The 21,685-nt window shown below is 41.8% G+C and overlaps 1 protein-coding gene across 27 annotated transcripts in view; it reads right to left on the bottom strand.

Moving 5' to 3' along the window:
- Nucleotides 1-21,685, bottom strand: part of MYCBP2 (MYC binding protein 2) — a 384,804-nt gene that overhangs the window by 327,618 nt on the left and 35,501 nt on the right. For all 27 annotated transcript variants that reach the window (XM_008178543.4, XM_008178544.4, XM_008178547.4 and 24 more), the window contains exons 2-3: nt 20,722-20,797; nt 12,540-12,755 (exon numbers count right to left, since the gene is read on the bottom strand). In XM_008178543.4, the coding sequence (XP_008176765.1) occupies nt 12,540-12,755; nt 20,722-20,797 (292 nt within the window). The remainder of the gene's footprint in view (nt 1-12,539; nt 12,756-20,721; nt 20,798-21,685) is intronic.

Here is a 21,685-nt window from a genome sequence, read left to right as displayed (position 1 = left end):
AAGTTTTATTTCTGCATCCCATCCGGAGTTAACATCTATCCAGTATACAAGGATATAGTAGACCCTCAGAGTTACAAACACCTCAGGAATGGAGGTTGTTCATAACTTTGAAATGTTCTTAACTCTGAACAAAACATTATGGTTGTGCTTTCAAAAGTTTACAGCTGAACTAACTTAAAACAGTTTTGAAACTTTAATACGAAGGGAAAAAATGCTGCTTTTAACCATTTTAATTTAAATGAAACAAGCACAAAAATAGTTTCCTTGCCTTGTCAAATTTTTCTTTTTTTTTTTTTAAACTTTCCCTTTTTTTAGTAGTTTATGTTTAACACTACTGTACTTGCACGCGTGCATGTGTGCTTGTGCTGCTGTCTGATTGTGTACTTCTGGTTCAAAAAGAAATATGTGGTTGACCAGTCACTTCATAACTGTGGTTTTCATAACTCTGAGATTCTACTGTAGTTGAAATCCCCCATTATTATTGGGTTTGCTGCTAGGTTTGTAGCCTCTCCAATCTTCCTGAACATCTCACCATCCTAGTCAGGTAGTCAGTAGTACACACCTACTGCTATACTCTTATTATTCAAGCACGGAATTTCTATCCATAGAGATTCTAGGATACAGTTTGGTTAATTTAAGATTTTTATTAGATTTGATTCTATGTTTTGTTTCACATATAATGCTACTCCCCCTCCAGCACGACCTACTTCGTCATTCCTATATATTTTGTACCTTGGTATTACCCGTGTTCATAGATTATCATTGTTCCACCAAGTTTCTGTGATGCCTATTATATCAACAGCCTCATTTAATACTCAAGTTTGTTCATCTTGGTATTTAGACTTCTTGCATTTGTATACAAGCACACATAAAATTTGTAAATATTTAGTAGTCTGCCTTCAGGTGATGCAATTGATGGGGCTCTTTCGTTTGATTGCTTCTCTGTTCAGTTCCTACCTGTACTTCTATCCTCTCCTCTTTGCTAGAATATAGAGTATCCCTGTTAATAAATCATCCCCTAAGGGAGCACTTGTCAGCTTTCCACCAGCCCTTGGTTTAAAAACTCCTCTATGATCTTTTCAATTTTACATGCTAGAACTTTTGTTTAGGTGGAGCCCATCCTTCCTGTATACGCTCTTCCTTTCCCGGAAGGTTCCCCAGTTCCTAATAAACTTAAATCCTTACTCCTAACACCATGGTCTCATCCACACATGGACACCCTGCAGTTCTGCCTGGCTGGCTGCACCCGAATATGGAACAGAAAGCATTTCAGATTCTGGTACTATGGAAGTTCCAATCTCTCACTTAGCCTACATTTGGCCTTCAAGACCTCTCTCCTGCCCTTCCCTATCTCATTGGTATCTATATGTACCATGACTTAGGTTCCCTGTAAGCTGCGCAGCTATTAAGGGCTGGCAGGTCCTCCAGCCCGGCCCGGCCCAGGCCCACCGGAACTGCCACGGCTGTGGAGAGGTGGCCCAACCCAGCCCCACTGGAGCTGCCGCGGCCGGGGAGAGGAGCCCCTCCCCCGGGGCCTGGTCCGGCCCATCCCTGCCAGAACTGGTGTGTCACAGATCACCTCCTTATTGGGGCACAACAAAATTAATTCCACCCATAGGTGGGAAAAATTAGAGGGAACACTGACCATGACCACCAGCTCCTCCACAACAGTGCACTCCAAGAATAAGACTACCAACATGGTGGATTGAACTCCCTACAGTATCTTAAAAGAGGACCACAGAGGTCCTTCTTCCAACAGGTTGAAAGACAGAGTACTGTAGACCTTGAATTCTTCACCTTCTCTAACATTTCAGTTTTCTTGATGCATAATCCACCTCCTTCACAAGGAAAGTCTTCTACCTATAACTTGCTTTCTGGAGGAGCAGACAAACATCTCTTAGACTCATGGACTTTAAGGCCACAAAGGACCATCATGATGATCTAGTCTGACCCTGTAGTGAGTCGGTGTGGCTCCCCTCCTGCCCCCTCCGCTGCTAGGGCCCCGGGCTGGAACGCAGTGGAGTGGGTGGGCCTGCGTTTCCCCCTGCCACCCTCGCTCACGGGTGGCAGGCTTCCCCCTCACCTAACGCTCGGCTGTAGGAGCTATAACTGTGTGTGCCCCGCCCTGATCCAGGGCCGGGGCTCCTTAACTGTTTGCTCGCTCAGCCCCTGCACCCAAGAGCCTGAGCTATAACTGTGTGTGCCCCGCCCTGATCCAGGGCCGGGGCTCCTTAACTGTTTGCTCGCTCAGCCCCTGCACCCAAGGGCCTGAGCTATAACTGTGTGTGCCCCGCCCTGATCCAGGGCCTGGGCTCCTTAACTGTTTGCTCACTCAGCCCCTGCACCCAAGGGCCTGAGCTATAACTGTGTGTGCCCCGCCCTGATCCAGGGCCTGGGCTCCTTAACTGTTTGCTCACTCAGCCCCTGCACCAGAGGGCCTGAGCCATGAACTAACTGTTGTTTGCTCAATCCCTGCACGAGAGGGCCTGAGCCCTGAACTAATTGTTGTTTGCTCAGTCCCTGCACCAGAGGGCCTGAGCCCTGAACTAATTGTTGTTTGCTCAGCCCTGCACCAGAGGGCCTGAGCCTGGAACTAACTGTTGTCCGCTCAGCCCCTGCACCAGAGGTCCTGAGCCCTGAACTAACTGTTGTCTGCTCAGTCCCTGCACCGGAGGGCCAGAGCTTCTGAACTAACTGGCTGTTTATTCCCGCAATAGTGAGTCAGTGTGGCTCCCCTCCCGCCCAGGAGGGTCGAGCCCCGGCACGGACCTATTACAGACCCCCTGCACACTACAGGCCACAGTCTCTCACCCACCCTGTAATAGACCCACAACCTCTGACTGAGTTAGTGAAGTGCTCAAATCTTGATTTAAAAGACTTCAAGTTACAAAGAATCCACCATTTACTCTAATTTAACATGCAGCAGAGGAAGGCCAAAAATAACCAGAGTCTCTGCCAATCTGACCTGGAGGGAAATTCCTTCCCGGCCCCAAATGCAGAAATCAGTTAGACCCAGAGCATATCAGCGAGACACACAAGTGGAAAAGAACTCAGTGTAGTAACTCAGAGCCCTTGTGATCTAATGTCCCATCTTTGGCCGTAGGAGATATTTGCTACTAGCAGTCACAGATGGACCACATGCTGTTGTACGCACTCTCCTGATACCAACCCCCTCAATAAACTTATCAAGCTCAGTCTTGAAACCAGTTAGGAAATTTGCCCCAATGGCCCCCTTGGGAGGCTGTTCCAGAACTTCACTCCTCTGATGGTTAGAATTACATGTCTAAACGTATTGATGGCCTATTTATATATATTTGTTCTTGTGCCAACATTTACCCTCAACTTAAATAATTCCCCTCTCTCCCTGGTATTTATTCCTCAGACGCCTTTACTTAGAGCAATCATATCTACCTTCAGTCTTCATTTGGTTATGCTGAACTAGACAAAATCCTTATCCTTATGTTTCCTCTCATAAGGTAGTTTTCCACTCCTCTGATCATCCTAGTAGCTCTTCTCTGTACCTGTTCCAGTTTGAATTCATTGTTCTTAAAACATGGGACACCAGAATTGCACACAGTATTCTAGATGAGGTCTCGCCGGTGCCTTGTATAGTAATAACACTTTCCAATCTCTACCTGATGCATACCAGGACTGCATTCATCTTTTTCACGGTTGCATCACACTGGCAGCTCACAGTCATCCTGTGATCAACCAATACACCCAGGTCTTCCTTCTCCTCGGTCGCTTCTAACTGAGATGTCCCCAGCTTATAGCAAAAATTCTTCTTCTTAGTCCCTAATTGCATGACCTTGCACTTTGCACTATTAAATTTCATCCCATTTTTATTACTCCAGTTTTCAATGTCACACAAATCTTGTATGATATTCTTTGTCTCATCCACAAATTATTAGCACACCCCCATTTATGTGCCACGGTCATTAATAAAAATGTTAAATAAAATTGGTCCCAAGACTGATCCCTGTGGAACTCCACTAGTAACCTCCCTCCAGCCTAACATTTCACTTTTCAGTATGACCCATTATAGTGTCCCCTTTAACCAGTTCCTTATCCACCTTCCCAGTCCCATATTAATCCCTATTTTCTCCAATTTAACTAATAATTTTCCATGTGGAATGCCTTACTGAAAACCATGTAGATTAGATCTACTGCATTTCCTTTGTCTAAAGAAACTACTAGTTAATTTCTCAAAAAAAGAGATCAGATTGATCTGGCACAGTCTACCTCTTTTAAAACCATGTTGTATTTTATCCCAATTACGGTTTACCTTTATGTACTTAATTACTTTCTCTTTCAAAATTTGTTCCAAGACTTTGCATACAACTGAGGTCAAACAGGCATAATATAAGCAATTTTCCAGTCACAGGGTAAAACTCCTAAGTTTACAGATTCATTAAAAATCCTTGCTATTGGACTTGCACTTTTATCTGCCAGTTCCTTGAATATTCATGGATTGAAATTATCTGGGGCCCCCATTTGGGCCCAAGCTGTTTCAGTTTGACTTCTACCTAGAATGTCGTAATTTCTACTTCCATAACCTCGTTTCCATTAGCCACCCTGCCACTACTTCTAAGAGCCTTATTATACCCTTATTTAAAACTTAGGCGAAGTGTTCACTTAAATGTTGGGCCACACCTAGATTATCTTTAATATCCACCCCATTCTCAGTGCTTAGCAGTCCCACTTCTTTCCTTGTTTTCTTTTTCTTTATATGTCTAAAGTACCTCTTACTATTGTATTAATTTCCTTTCCAAGATCCAACTCTGTTTGGCTTTTGGCAGGTCCCACCTTTTCCCTACACTTTCTGACCTCCAAGAGTCATTTTCCTTGCTGATCGATCCCTTCTTCCATTCCTTATCAGCTTTCTGCTGTCTCAACCTATTTAAGATGCTTGCTCATGCTGTTAGATCTTCAACCCTTTCCCACAATTTTTCTCCCCTTGCTTGAGATGCAGGCTTCAGATAGTTTCTACAACTCTGATTTAAATAATTCCAAGCCTCCTCCTCATTCAGCTGCTTAAGTTCTTCAGTCCAGTCCACTTCCCTAACAACTTCCCTCAATTTTTTTAAGTTTGCCCTTTTGAAATCAAGGATCCTAGTTGCAGACCTTTTTTAAAAAAATCCTTCCATTAAGTTTCAACTGAATTAACTCATGATCACTTGAGCCAAAGTAGTCCTCTAAAACCAGTTCTTCTATGAGTTCATTAATACTTACCAATACGAAACCTAAAATGGCATCACCTCTTCTTGGTTCAGTGAGTACCTGGTGAAAAAAAATCTGTCGGCTATCACATTCAGGAATATCTGGGCCCTACCATCATTAGTAGCATTTGTCCGCCAATATATATCTGGGAAATTAAAGTCTCCTATAAATACTCCTGGAAATTGTATGATTATCCCATTGAAAATATTAAAGAAGTCCCTATCCATATCAGATCATGGGGGTCTTTAGCATACCCCAAGCATTATCCCAGTGAAGCTTCTTTTACAGCTTTCTTTGCCAAAGTGATTTTGACCCAAACAGATTCCCCATTTTATCCAATCACTTCTAATTTCTGGATCGCCTACTTTACCATTAATATACAATGCTACTCCACCACCTTTACCTGTATTTCTGAACAGAACATACCCTTCAATACCTATATTTCAGTCATGACTACTATTCCATTTTATTTCTGTTATCCCTATAATATCTAGTTTAACTTCCTGACCCAGGAGTTCTCGTTCATCCATTTTGTTACCCAGGCTCCTTGCATTGTTGTAAAGACATTTAAGTTGTTCCTGCTTGGCTTCACCAAGATTCCTCACACGACTAAGCATGGTCACTCTACTACCAGTATCGCCTACCTGACTGTTAGTGTCAATACCACGGACAGTATCTGTCCTCTTGATATCCATTCTCCTACCCTCTGTTGTTCCTTTCTCCATTGCTATATCCTCTGTTACTTGATTTTTCCCCCACTCAGGATTAGAACCAGGCGTGGAGATTACAAGAGCATCTCCCAACCATCTACTGTGAATTCCTAATTTAAAGCGCTTGTAATCAGTTGTCTCAACCTCCATCTAAGAAGTCTATTTCCCTCCCTATTAAGGTGGAGTCTGTCCTATGAAAACACTTCTCTGTCTGTGAAGGTCTCCCAGTGGACAATTATCCCAAAGCCCTCCGTATAGCACCACTGTCTGAGCCATCTATGGATCCTCATAATCTTGTCTCGCCTTTGCTCTCCTCTTCTAGCGACAGGTAGAATCCCACTGAACATCACATTAGCCTCCATTTCTTTAAGCATCTTTCCGAGCCTCGTCTAGTCTTCCTTGAAGCGTCCCCATGAAAATCCAGAAGTATCATTTGTTCCCATATGAAGGGCAATCAGTGGACTATTCTCTGCCTGTATTAGGCAGAAAACCTTTCCCATACTGCCTGGTAATTAGCCACTGTTTCTTCAAGGCAAACAATGGCAAACACTTTTTTTAACCAGTTACCTCCATCTATTTTCCCCTCTTGCTGGAGGATGTGAAATTCAAATCTCCTCCTCTAGATATAATGACTGCTGCAACTAAGGCTTAAGGCGTGAACAAAGGAGAATATTTTATATAGCAAATAATATAACTTAGGGGTTTTTTTGTTTTTGTTTTTTGAAACGGTACACTGCATTGCTTTTGCAGGCTGCAACAGTTCATCTACAACTGGAAGAAAGACTTCATTCCTTGACAGAGCACCCAAAACGTAAATACAGAATGGGGGTGTTCTTCCAATATTACAGATGGAAGTTTCAAAGTCATGGCCATCTTATCTACAAACTTGTGGAATTGTAAACTGTCCTTAGAATGAGAAGTAGTGGTAGCCACCCCAACAATTCATTTGGTGATGAGTCAGTTTCCACCATTGGCTCCAGTTGCTGGTACTCTGAGCCGCAGGCTCTCCTGCTGACAGAATTTCAGGGATCATAGAGTGACAATGCTCTTTGAAGACAGGAGAAGTTGCCAGATCTGGGAAGCTCGGATACAATGGGCAAGCTTTTCCAACAGTGGCCGTGCAATCTCTCTGTGCTGCTGATACGACACTAATAGAGCCATGCATCCTTTAGTGGAACTTGCCAGTAGTAACAATACCCAAATTCTAGGAACATCTCAGACCCTAGAAGATAAGACAGCACAAGCCCAATGTCCAGAAGTACTCTTTCCTGAAGGTGAAATCTCGACAGGACCTCTGAAAACCTAACTTAGTCCAGTTCCTCTGTAGATCGGACAAGCACAGACTGCAGATTCAAAAGACAAGTGGAGAAACTAGAGGACCTGGCATGTTTAGCAAAAAAGGCGACATCATTTCACAAAGGTATTCTTGGGGGCAGCAGGAAAGTCTGGGAAAAATAAGATCGCTTATCCCATCTCTTTTGTTTCACAGGAGTCAAAATATGAGAAGGATAATTGGTTGGAGCTTTCATCTTCTCCACTTTAGCTAACTGGTCTCGTGGCTCTGCAGATTTGTGTGGTGAACTTCAGCTACCACAGTAACCGATGAAGCTGTGTGAATCGGTGATGATGAAACTACTGCTAGTTCCAGAGCTCTCTTTAGATCAGATGCTGTCCTTAGAACCCATAACTGAGATTTACGCAGGGATTTACATCTAATTTTCAGGTTAGGATCTGATGTCAAAAAATGCAGATCTGATTAATCTCCTGGATGCAACTTGGCAAGAAATAAGAAGGCTTCTCTTATCAGGGCCATCATTTTTTTAATCAAAAGACGACTGATACAAAGGCTTTTCTTGGGGCTCGGCTCTTATCTCAGAAGCCAATGCCAGTGGTGCCTTAGAGGCTTTCACTATCAGATCAGATGAATTAAGAACTGCCTGTGCAACAATCATGGAATTCAATTCCAGGGCCAAGGCCAGTGTCTTCATCATTGGGCTTCTTAATCCAACTGTGCCCAAAGCAGACACACGTGTTTGTCTCTCAGAATCATAGGACTGGAAGGGACCTCATCTAGTCCAATCTCCTGCACTCATGGCAGGACTAAGTATTATCTAGATCATTCCTGACAGGTGTTTTTCTAACCTACTCTTAAAAATCTCCAATGATGGAGATTCAACAACCTCCCTAGGCAATTTACTCCAGTGCTTAACCACTCTGACAGTTAGGATGTTTTTCCTAATGTCCAACCTAAACCTCCCTTGCTGCAAGTTAAGCCCATTGCTTTTCTCCTATCCTCAGAGGTTAAGAACAACAATTTTTCTCCCTCCTCCCTTCAACAACCTTTTATGTATTTGAAAACTGTTATGTCCCCTCGCAGTCTTCTCTTTTCCACACTAAACAAACCCAATTTTTCAATCTTCTCTCATAGGTAATGTTTTCTAGACCTTTAGTCCACAGAAGAGCAACAAAAATGATTTTCTCCAATTTGTCCACATCTTTCCTGAAATGTGGCACCCAGAACTGGACACAATATTCCAGTTGAGGCCTAATCAGCGCGGAGTAGAGCGGAAGAATTACTTCTCATGTCTTGATTACAACACTCCTAATATATTCCAGAATGATGTTCGCTTTTTTTGCAACCGTGTTATACTGTTCATTCATATTTAGCTTGTGGTCCACTATAACCGCCAGATCCCTTTCTGCAGTACTCCTTCCTTGGCAGTCATTTCCCATTTTGTATGAGTGCAAAATGATTGTTCCATCCTAAATGGAATACTTTGCATTTGTCCTTATTGAATTTCATCCTATTTACATCAGACCATTTCTCCAGATCATTTTGAATTTTAATCCTATCCTCCAAAGCACTTGCAACCCTCCCAGCTTGGTATCATCCGCAAACTTTATAAGTGTACTCTATGCCATTATCTAAATCATTGATGAAGATATTGAACAGAACTGGACCCAGAACTGATCCCTGCAGACCCCACTCATTATGCCCTTCCAGCATGACTGTGAACCACTGATAACTACACTTTCATCATAGAAAGAATACAAAATCTTTGCATCAAGACTAACAAAGGGACACAGCAGTTTAGGAAAACAGCAAATTTTGCTCCAACATCTATTTACAGGAACCTCCAAAGAATTTTTCATTCAGATCTATATTTCAAATAAAAGCCTATATAAAACAATTTGGTTTGTTTGTTGGTCTATCAGATTTCAGAAAACAAAACCAGAGATTTCACTGAGGTTTATTAATGCATCTTGTTCAAAAAGTACAATAAATTATTTCAGCTTGTTTTCAACCACCAGCTTTATTGTCAATTGGAAAAGCATTTTGTATTTGAATTAAAAACAAGCATTCCAGAGGCTTGTCTATACATAAAATGCTACAGTGGCACAGCTCTTCAGTACAGACATTATCTACACTAACAGGGAAGATTCTCCCCACCAGTGCAGGTAATCTGCCTCCCTGAGAGGCAGCAACTAGGTCAACAGAAGAGTTCTTCCACTGACCTAGTGCTGTCTACACTGGGACTTCGGTAGGCTTAACTACACCACTCAAGAATGTGGATTTTTCACACCTGTTAGCAACATAGTTATATTGACCAAGTTTTCTAGTATAAACCAGGCCTCAATCTCAGTCTTAAAAAGCTTAGCACTGGAGGGGTTGTGAAAGTGGAAAAAGTTAGGTGTAAGTTTTTCTTCCAACTTTCATCCCTCTTTGAGGAACATAAAAGATCTTTATCAATATTCTCTATTTAGCCCAGTATCTTATTCAAAGGAAATAAGTCTAGAAATTACTAAAATGAGACTTCAGATCATCTGCAACAACTCTCTTCATTTATATCAAATTAACAAAAATGAGCTCAGTAGCCTATGCCAATCTAATAAATTTTATTATGTGTATATACACATATACATATACACACATATACATCTACACACACACACACACACGAAATATCAAAGCAATTCACCTATTAATGAAGATAACATTCGCAAAAGCACTTAAGTGACTTAGGAGTCTAGGTCCCATCTTCAAAAGTGATTTAGGCACTTTGGCTCCTAAATCCTATGGATTTTCAACAAAAGATGGGGCTTGTCTACACATGGATATTGTGGAGCAAGCTACAGTGTGAATCAGCCTGCTTGCACAGTAACTTGCCATGTGGACACTGCTATAGAGCAGTGAAAGTCCACTAAACTGCATCCTTGGACTTTCATTGCACCGTAACACCGTCCACACCGCAAGTAATGCACAGCAATTGGTACACTGTAGGCAAGCTGTTAGGTTCCAAAAGGTCCATATTTTCAAAGCCACTTTGGTGCCTAATGATGCAGATATGCAGCTAAGCAACTTAGATGCCCAATTCCATATTATTACAATGAAAATTTGGCCTTTACCCTATGTAGGTGTTTTTTAAAGCCCCACTAGATGCCTAACTGCATCTTTAGGTATCAAAGTAACTGAAAATCTGGTGCCTAGGTTACTTCTGAAAATTTTATCCACACTGTTCTAACACTGCCTCACTATGAAAGTATTTCTAGAAACTGCAGATAGTATTTAAGATGTTAAAACAGCTTGTTTTTTCACATTCACACAGGTAAGCTGTCATTCATTCCATTTTAATCAGGTGACAAAGTCAATAAATGTGGAATATTCACTACAAAAAACAACAAAACAAAAACAAACAAAAAAATCACAAATCCCTTCCCTCCCAAGTAAACAAATCAAGGTAGGCAGCATTTACAACTCCACCTTCAGAAGCTATCAACCAAATTTACAAAGAAAACAGGCCCTATGCCCTTATATGGGAATTGCCATACTGGATCAGATTCACGATTAATCTAGCTGAGTATCCTGTCTCCAGAAGTGGCCAGCACCACATACTTCAAAGGAATGTACACACACAAAAAAAACCCACACTAGGTATATGTGGGGTCATCCCGCCCCTCAAAGGTCTTATTTTAATATTTGTAGTTAAGAGATTGATTTATGTCCTGAAACAGAGCTTATTGTCTCCTTCTGTCCTTCATTAGCAGTGACTATTACAAAGTATCCACAAACATCCAATCCCTCTGAGTCTTACTAAGTTATTAGGCTCAAAAAATCATCCTGTTCCAATTTTTCCACAATTTAAGTACTGTGTGAAAAAGTATTCATTTTATCAGTTTTAAATTTACCACCTTTATATTGTGCTGAATGTCCATCCCCTGGGTGCTTGTGTTTTGAGACAGGAAGAACAGAAATTCCCATTCTCTTATTTGTCTCCTTAGTGACAAACAACAGGAATCTTTCTACTCTCTTCATAGATGTTTTTTCCACGTCCCTAATCATTTTTGTGCCCTCTAATTCTCAAATATCCTTTTGGATACAGGGTCAGCAGTAGTAAAGCCAGACTACTGATTTACATAAAGGCATTCTGTTTTTCATATTCCTCTTCATCTCACTCCTTATGCATCCTAATATTTTGTTTACTTTTTTGACTGAAGCTACACATTGAGCTAGCCTTCAATGAGCTGAGATTATATAGTTAATTTAGAACCCTGTAAAAGTGCATTACTACCACCAATCCTTCCCTCCAACATGCATTACTTGGCATTTATCAACACTGAATTTGTCTGCCATGTTGCCCAATTATCTACTTTGGTTAAGTCCCTCTGAAGTTCACCAAAATCCTCTCTGGACTTCCAAGCTAACCTTTCATGACAAAACATCTGTAAGATACCTGTTTTCCAGGCAACAATAAGACCAACATAAAGGCAATTTTACTAGTATTTAATTCAACCTTATCATAATAAGTCACATAAAGAACTATGTGAAGCTGCTCTGCCCAACTCCCTTTGAGCTCACATCAGGGAAGGATGACCAGAAACAATATTAATAGATTACACATATTAAACAAACACTAATTGGTGGGCAAAACACAAAAGGCATACTCAATAGCTAAATGGAACTGGTAATCGGACATATGAGCAAATAAAATATACAGGTAAGAAAAACGATGCAGTTTAACCATTCTCACCAGCTTTTCTTTCTAATATTCCACTATTGAACAGCATCCTATTATACACTCATAGCAAAATCATTAAAGTCATTAAATTCTAAAAGCTATTATTACTGAAGTATTCTGTCCACAATCTTAATATACAGACCAACAATCAATCAATGCCACAAAACATTGCAGCCAAGAGCTAAGCAAGATTTAAAAAAAAAAACAAAATATTTATATGGAGAATAAAAATATCCAGTTACATTAGATGAGATTGAAAAAATAAATGTTTGGAAGGAATATAAACCCTCATAAATCAGAGAATAAGCCAACTTCTAATTGAGGGAGTTAAAAAGAAACTTCTGTGGGTAGCTTATTTCCAAGTGACCACCTCAGAGTTTCTTGCAGTCCTCTGAAGCATCCAGTATCCACCACTGTCAGAGAAGATACTTGGTCTGACCTGGTATAACAATTACTATGTGCCTAATAACTTGTCATAAAGTAAAACGATCCAACTGAGAAAGGGTTAAATTAATTTTGATGAATAAAACTGTCAAAGATGTGCCATGCAGACCTTGTAATTACACATGAAAAATTATCCAGGGTCACTTGCCTTTGGAAGCTTGAGGGGTGGCTCTTTGGACTCCTCCTCTTCATCACTATCTGAATCCCCACTCTGCACAGTGTTCTTTGAAGCCAAAGTTAAGGATGTTTCTTTTTTTTGCCACTCCAAAACACAATGGCGGACATTGCAGTAAACATTAAAAGCTGAAGGGTTGCTGTGTAATTTGATATCCGGTATGGTTATTGTACTCTCCAAGTTTTCTGTCTGAAAAACAATAAGATTTTATTTTTGGTTGAAAGTTAATTCTTCATTTATAAAGTTTATTACTTTTCAAATTTCACTAAAGAGAAATATCAAAGTCTCACTATCCCTTTAGCCAGACAATGGTAAAAAGTGGGTTAATATTTTATTTTTTCAAGTATGGATGACTAAAACTCCATATGGCAGAGAAAAGCAGCACGTCATTCATAATACACAGTGATAAACAAGTTTCACCAGCACGTGTATCTTTATCATAACCCTAAATAACACACAAGTCTTCAAATTAGGAAATTTTACAGTACACCATATGCTGCATAATCTAGCAACAACAGGAAAACCACATAACAGGATTTCAGAATCAACTGAGAAAGACATGTTTTTGACTTTTTATATTTAAATGTAATTCATACAACATTGACATACATTTGGGAATCTACCTCATGAAAACAAGCAGGAAACCCTGGAGAAGTGTTAACCTAAATAGTGGAACAGAAGAACAAATTTAACACTAAAACATGATTACGGTCAGAAAGTTGACTGCAGAAAAGGCACATTCATGCTAAGCAGATGAGATCCCTATGTATTCAAAGAATTTTTTTCTGACAACAGTTCATTTTTACTATTGTGACAAAGTTCCTCCTCTGCCTCGGTGGTTCCTGCACTTTCTGACAGATTTGCTCGCCTCAGAGGTTCACGACAGCTCTTAGTGAGGATAAAGAAGGTGCTGGGGGGAGGCCATGGGGAAGTAGCCCAGGGAGTTGTAGCTGTCACGCAGCTGATACAGGAGACATAGACAGCTGCTATCCACAGGGCCCTGGGCTGGAAGCCAGTGTAGAGTGTGGGCCTGGATTCCCCCCATCCCTCCAACTCCCTATCTGGCACAGGAGGAGTTGACCTGGTCTGTGAGACACATCAGAGGGGAAGGTCTGATTTGGAAAGGGATCTGGCTGGTCCCCGACCCACTAGGTGGGACAACAGAGACTGTGAAGATTGTTCTCCATTTCCCCCATGCTGGCCAGTGATGAGGTTAGCTGAGTGAAAGGCAAGTTTGAGCCTCTAGCAAAAGCAGCCAAACAGGGCTGCCATGAACCTCTGAGGCGAGCAAATCCACCAGAAAGCGCGGGACCTTCCAAGACAGAGGAGGAACTTTGTCACACTAGTGTCAGAGTTGGGATGGGGGGAACCCAAGCCTGCCCTCTACAATGGGTTCCAGCCCAGGGTCCTGTGGATAGCAGCTGTCTACAACGTCTCCTATATAGCTGCGTGACAGCTACAACTCCCTGGGCTACTTCCCCGTGGCCTCCCCCCAGCACCTTCTTTATCCTCACCGCAGGACCTTCCTCCTGCAGCCTGATAATGCTTGTTCTCCTCAGTCCTCCAGCAGCATGCCTTCTTACTCCCTGCTCCTCGAGCGCCCCTCACTAACTGTTGGAAGGTCCTTTTCAAACCAGGTGTCCTGATTAGCCTGCCTGCCATAACGGATTCTAGGAAGTTCTTAATTGGCTCCAGGTGTCTTAATTAGCTTGCCTGTCTTAATTGGTTCTAGCAGGTTCCTGATTGCTCTAGAGTAGCCCCTGTTCTGGTCACTCAGGGAACAGAAAACTATTCATCCAGTGGCCAGTATATTTGCCTTCTACCAGACTCCTGCATCCAACTGGTCTGGGTCTGTCACACTACCTCTTACTCATTAGAGCTGCAAAGCAAATATAAACAGGGGAAAGCCAATTTTTTTTCCTGAGTCACACACTAAACAGAACGTTAACTACGTTCCAACAAATCCTAGAGAACAGAGACTGATTTTGAGATCCCACTTTGCAACTGCCAAGCCAAAAGTTAAAGCCATCATCATTTTACCAACTAGCTTTGCAAATTTGATATGGAACTCGCTGAGACGTGAACATGAAAACACACAATGCCAGTTAACTGCTTTTTTAATAAAAATACTTGAAAAAATAGTTCTGCCCAGATTATCATGTCTCATTCAAAATAAAACAAGCTCCAGACTCAAAACAAAAATGTAATTTCTACAGAATCAGGACGTTAAATAGCATAAAATTTAATAAAATATACTTCTGCTGTATATATGTATCTATACATATACTTTCAGAGTTTGTTTGCAATGATTTATAAACCAAATATACATTCACCTCAGTTTTCAGCCCTAAAGCTGAATAAACTGGCCTTAATTATACAAATTAAGAGCAATTTACTTCATAAGCAATGCTTCCCCTCCTACTGCAAAACAATTGTAGGGCACATATCAAGGTTCTTTGGAGTGTCTTCCACATAAAGCCCTGTTTACTTCATTAATGTCAAATGTTGCTGCAATGACACCTACTGTACAGTAAATTTGAACATCTCCATATTTAAACTCATTCTCATTAGAATTGCATGAGGCCTTGATCTATATATGTTGCAGTACCCAACCCTCTTTATAACTAGGTGGTCAAGTCATCTTACCTGCATTCAGGTAACTTCAGAAGTCAACCCTTTTAGCGCTAGACTAAGTATTACAGGCTGTTTTCCTACATCTTTACAATGAGCTGGCCAACTTTCAGAAAGTGTCTCTTGTCCTACTTTCAGTATTAAGCATTATGTTATTTAATTGATAGTTTAGGTTTCAAACCTCAAGTATTCCAACCCATCTGTCCTTCTGCACTGAGCTAACACTGCCTCATTCTGCAGAGATACTCAAACTAGAACCCCATCGATACAGCAGAGAGCTGATGGCAGAGTATTTTCCATGAGAGACCATTCAATTTGGAGAGGCAGTGTGGTCCAATGGGCTGGGACTTGGAGACTTGAGTTCTAGTCCTGATTCTGCCACTGACCTCCTGTTTTACCATGGGTCGATCCCTTCACCTTGTTGTGCCTCTATTTCCCCTCCCACATTCCATCTTGTCTATTTGGACTGTAAGCTCTTCGGGACAAGGAGTGTTTTGTATTGTGTTTGTAGAGTGCATAACAAAATGGAGCCCTGACACTTTACTGTGCTAAACAAATAATTTTAGGAATAATCCACTATTCACCTTGGTCCTAAATTTATTAATCTTGAGGACATACTATAAAAGTCTATCTTTTAGAGCAGGAATTCAATGAGGGATGGAGGGCTAGGAGTGCAGCTCTGTTGAGAGATTGAAAGGAGATGTTGATTTGGTTGCCATTATGTTTTTATGTCTGGTAGCTATATACATAAAGGTGCTCATATTCATAATCACTGTATAATCAGCAGCAAAGATGCCTGAAAACGGATATAGGTAAAAAAATGCCACCACAGAATTCATTAAAGACCTGATAATCATAATGTCTATGAGGTATGCTAAAAATCACCTATCAAAAATGTTAATAGCCAGTCTGGCTCAACAAAGTCTGAAAATGAAGTTACTTACTTGTAGCCAGAGTTTTTCGAGAGGGCTCTGCATATCCATAGTTATGGGTATTGCACCACCTAATGGCACCCAAAAATAAAACCTTCTCCAAGCAGTAACTATTCGAGCGCTCCTGTGCCCTCTCCTATACCTCCCCTCGGTGTCTCTGAAAGTTCCAAGGCTATATAAGAGGGTGCAGTGCCCTTTACCACCTCAGATTCCTCCAGAGATTAAAAAAAGAGCTCTCAGACAAAGCGAAAGACAGGTGGAAGTGTGACTATGCAGAGTCATCTTGAAGAACTCTGGTTACAAGTAAGTAAACTTCATTTCTTCAAGTGGCTCTACATCCCACTCATGGGATTGTTCAGCAGTGCTGAAAATAACCCAGAGGAGGGAACAGAGTCCTAGTTGAATAGAGACTGAAGCACCGCTTTACCAAATCTAGTATTAGCCCCTATGGCCAAGTTAAGAGCATAATGCTTAGAAGAGTGTGTACAGAGGACCAGGTCGTAGCCCCGCACATTTCAGTAACTGGAACTTGCTTAAGGTAAGCAAGAGAAGCTGCCACAGCTGTACTAGAATGTGATCATGCGGTCATAGGTACAGGAATTTGTTAATGGGTAAGAGTCAACAATACATTTTTAATCCTTCTAGTGTCTGGAAAGATATGCTAAAACTCATGTGGGTTACAGGGTAAAACAGAAATAATCTAGATGATTTTCAAAAACTAAAATATCAAAATCTAAATAACTAAATAATATGCAAGAGCATTCTTGCATCCAAAATACATAAAACAGATTCCCCTTTATTAATATGCAGCTCTGGGAAAAAAATACCAGCAAATTAATTGTCTCATATGAAAATCAGACACCACTTTTGGCAAAACCCTGGGATCAGGCCTAAGAACCACCTTATCTTTTTGAAAAGGCATATATGGTGGCTCAGCCATTAAGACATTTAATTTTCTCACTCTTCTGGCTGAGGTTATGGCAATAATGAAAGCTGTTTTAAGAGAAACAACACAATGAACAATCAGACAAGGATTCAAAAAGTGAGTTCCTAAGTGAAGCTAAAACCAAATTAAGATCCTAAGTAGGGACAGGATTTCTTAAAGGGGGACACAGATCAGATAACCATATTATGCGCAAACAGCAATCTACCATCAACTAAAAATGTCAAAGATGACTTAGAAAACCCTTCAATTTTAAGTGTATTAACTACTCTAAAATACAAAGTATAGAAGCTGAGACTACTACTAAGATTTTTGCCTCACCCAAGGCACCAATCTGGTTCATTTCAAATAGTAGTTAACACTTGCTGGTAGACAGCTTTCTAGAGTTATGCAGTATATCCTACACCAACAAGGAAATGATCGCTCAAGAGTAGGTACGGTCAAAATCCAATTGCCCAAGCAGTCAGGCAAGGGACTGTGAATCTGACGGAAAAACCTGCCCTCTTGCTGTTGCAGCTCCCAAACCTGGGCTGCTCACAAACAGCATGCGGGTCCCACCATGAGTGTCCGTGTTACAATATAGCCCTGATCCAGCAACTCTGACCCAAGCAGCCTGTCTGCAACACACCAGCTACACTCTGGCTTCCAGCCATTGCAGCGTTTGAGGCTGGGAATCTGACAAAAAGTCAATCCAAGGTGGTGTCTGAAACACTTCTGCAAGACGAAGCAAAGCCCTTGTCTTCTCTTTAAGGAAATGTATTGTCATTGGAAATCCAAAGCTCCTCTTTAGATCTTGAGCAGAAATACTTTCTACAGGTAACTTTCTCCCTTTTTAGTGCCATTTCTCTTAATTTTCGTATTTTCTTTTCTTTTACTTTGCTCATTCTGAATGTCAAACTGACTGAATTTTATTTCTCTTTTTAAACATGTTTTCAGAACATTCAGGTAGAATAATCCTTCGCTCTCACATTCAAAAACTTCTCCTCAAAAGGCAAAGATGAGGAGCTCCTCTAGGAAGATAGGACAAATTAATTTTCTATGCTTTGATTTTTTTTTTTTTAAATCATAATTTCTTCCCTGTACAATGGAACCTTATGATTCAGGTGGGAGGCAAACAGATTGGAGACTAAGTCCTTTACAAACAGATAGAACACATCTGGGTATAGTTCCCATTCTGAATTATCTATTTGTTCCCAACTAAGCCAGTCAGCTATAACATTCATTTTTCCCTTAGATGTGAAGGGAGCAGAGAAGAATCTGCCAAAGTCATTAGCAAGTAACCTTCTCTTTATAGGAGTGTTGACCTTGCTCCCCTTGACCTATTGATGTAGGATGTTACACCAGGGTATTTGTCTGTTATGACCAGTACATGACCAGTGTCCAAATATGGGAGCACTAAGCAGTTTGTACTGTGTTTGTTCCCTTTTTGGAGCAGATCCCCAGGAAGTCCTTGACCTGGTGTGAGCATCCCATCTTTCCAGACTGGCATCTGTGGCAATAACTTCCTGACTGGTTTGCCTATCAGGAAGCCTGAATCAAATTTGCTTGAAACCCACTATCTGAGGGACTGGAGTATCACTTGGTTATATACCTTCACTGATGGGTGGAAAAGAGATTGGTACGGGAGGACAAGGGGAAGCTCTGTAGCATCCTCACATGAGCATGGGTTCACTAAAGATTATCCACACAAGAGACTACTGATCTCAGAATAGACCGTGTGTGAGAGTGGGTACTACCCAAGAGGGGCTGACCAGTTTTGATAAGATTCCTCATTTTCTCCTGTGATATGAAAACTTTAAAGAACGGCATCTATTCTCCTCTGAGGTAGGAAATCTATTGCAAAGGTGTTAAACTGATTATTCTCCCAATTGAATCACAGAGCCATGGTTCTGCAGCATCCTGACTAGTGCTGGCTATAGCTCTGACTCTGGATAAGGCTAGAAAAAGGAGGTCATCCAGGAAAGAATAGGCAAGAATCCCATTCCTAGTATTCACACTACTGGCATTTTCATAAATATTTGCATGGCTGTTGATAAACCAGAAGATAAGAGACCTGTACTGGTAGTGCTGTTCTCTAAGAGCAAAGCACAAGCAGCATCTGTTAGACAGCCAAATTGGGATATGGAAGTTGACATGAAGAGATCTGAAGGATGCCCTAGAGTACCCTTGTTGATAGCAGTTAGTGTGGATTTAAGGTTTCCATCTTGATTTTGTTTTTTTTCCATGAACCTGTTGAGATACCTTCAGACTGAGAACTACCTTGTAGCCTTTTGACTTGGAGGGGGGGGGGGGGAAGAAGAGGGGAGGGGAGGGGAGGGGAGGGACTAGGAACAAGAAGATGGAGTGAATGCACTGGTTCCTCTCTGGAGAATGAACAGATTCTATTCCTCCCATTCAGAGGAGATGAAGGATGGCCATTTGTATGTCTCACCTTTACTACATATCCTTTAGCAAGGCAAATGGAATAAATTTGCCTCAATTTGAAAAAAAATCCAAAAGACTATCCCCGTTGCACTGTTTCCAAAATCCATTTGTCAAGGGTCACCACTTGTCAGAACACTGCAAACTGAAGCAGCCGCCAACTACTAATTTGGGGCTCCTCTCTACACTGGGGTGTCTGCTAGACATGCAGTTTGTTTTGAGGAATCTGAGGTTGAACCAAAGAACTCACCTCTGCCACCACATGCTCCCCTGCATCTGTTTCATTTTCCTCTTAAGTGTTTCCAGTGGGATTTTCTATATTGGTCAGTGTAAAAGGATTACCCTGATATGGGGTAAGACCTGTAGTCACTCCTATCCTGCTTGTTAGGAACTAAGGTCTTTCCAACAAATCCACTACCCGCTTATCCATAGGTTTGCCAAACAGCTTCCCCTCGCAGTATTTTGAAGTGATTGAGAGCAGTTAATCTGTGGATCTCTCTTTCACTCCCAGGGCCACATGGGTCAGCATACTATCACATTGTAGCTCTTGGCTCTGAGTACCAGAAGGCAATCAGGGAGACATCAAATATGAAGTCTGCTTCTAAAGACATCTTTTTCAGAGGTGCAACTAGTTTAAAGGCCTTTTATGCTTCAGAGGTATTTCAGATTGTCAATCCATGCCAGAATTCCTTTGCAAAACAAACTGATGCAGCTGACAAGGCCTCAAAATTTTTCTTTCCTGCTGATTCTATTCTCCTAATCTGTGAGGTCCTTTGGCAATAGATCCCCATCTGAAAGACTGGCTGTGTCAAACTAGAAGGAAAAGAGCATCAACATACCGAAATGAGACCATATTTGATTTTGGATTGGGGCACATTGTAGCACTATTTGGCCATGCTACTCTGCCTTTTGGTCTTGCCTGTAAGCTCCGTTCCCTCTTTCATAATTTTTTCGAAGGGGAGGTTTTACATAGCTATATTATTCTAGCCTGGAACCAGAACTATATTGCTTAGTGGTCTCACTTTCTCTATTAGACTGGCTTTCCTCCTTTTCTCTTATAGGGATTTCCTGTGGCGGCAAACCCAATATAGATACTGTCTTTCAGCATAGTGATAAAATAATCTGTAGGAAGAAGTTTGTCATGAACCTCTTCCTCTTTATGATATAGAACAGAATCTGACCAGATGGGAGAGGTAATATCTTGAACATATAGATCCACATCATTTACCTTGTTTCGTGTTTTCACTTTCAATTTAGTCTTCTGTTTCCTTTTCAGTTTTTTCTTGTTTAAGATTTTCTTACTCCTGAAAAAGTGAAACATTCATGAGAATAAAAATTAAATTTTAACTGGAAAAATATTTTAGTAGATACTTGGCCCTGTGGCCTCTACTACCACACCCACACAGGAAACAGCAGCAGCACCTGGAAGGAGTTTGCTAGGGTCAAACTATGAATGTTCCAAAAGCCTTATAGGTAAGGCTGCGAGTTTGTCACAGAAGTCACAGATTCCATGCCTTTCCGTGATCTCCGTGACTTCGGCAGTGGCCGGTGCGGCTGGCTCCAGAATTGCCTGAGCAGATCAGACAGCCCCTGGGCCAGTTGCGGGCCACTGCCCCCCCCCCCTCCCAACAGCAGCAGGAGGAGTTTGGGTATGGGAAGGGGCTCAGGGCTGGGAGTTGGGGCACAGGAAGAGATGAGGAGTCTGGGTAGCGCTTACCTTGGGAGGGGCTCCCCGGAAGCAGCAACATGTCCCTCCGTCAGCTCCTAGCCCCGCACACTGCCTCCACATGCAGGCATCGCCCCCACAGCTCCCATTGGCCATGGTTTCCAGACAATGAGAGCTGCGGAGCTAGGAACTTAGGGAGGGACATATCGCTGCCAGCCCCTCCAACTCTCCCCAGCACCAGCTGCCCGTCCCCGGACTGCTCCCCCAGCACTCGTGGCACCCCCCCGGATCACCCCTCCCAGCACCTGCGCTCCCCACCCCGGCCAGCATCCCCCCCAGCACCTGCCCCCCCCGAACCTGTGCCGCCCCCCGAGAACCCACAGCACTCCCAAGATTTAGTCAGGGGTATTGTACAAGTCATGGACAGGTCACAGGCCATGAATTTTTGTTTATTGCCCGTGACCTGTCCGTGACTTTTACTAAAAATACACGTGACTAAAACGCAGCCTTAATTATGGTATGTGAT

The sequence above is a fragment of the Chrysemys picta genome, chromosome 1 (genome assembly GCF_011386835.1).
Source record: "Chrysemys picta bellii isolate R12L10 chromosome 1, ASM1138683v2, whole genome shotgun sequence".
In the NCBI taxonomy this organism is placed as follows: domain Eukaryota; kingdom Metazoa; phylum Chordata; order Testudines; family Emydidae; genus Chrysemys; species Chrysemys picta.
Note: the sequence above shows the minus strand (reverse complement) of the source record. Positions and strands in the feature narration are given on the sequence as shown.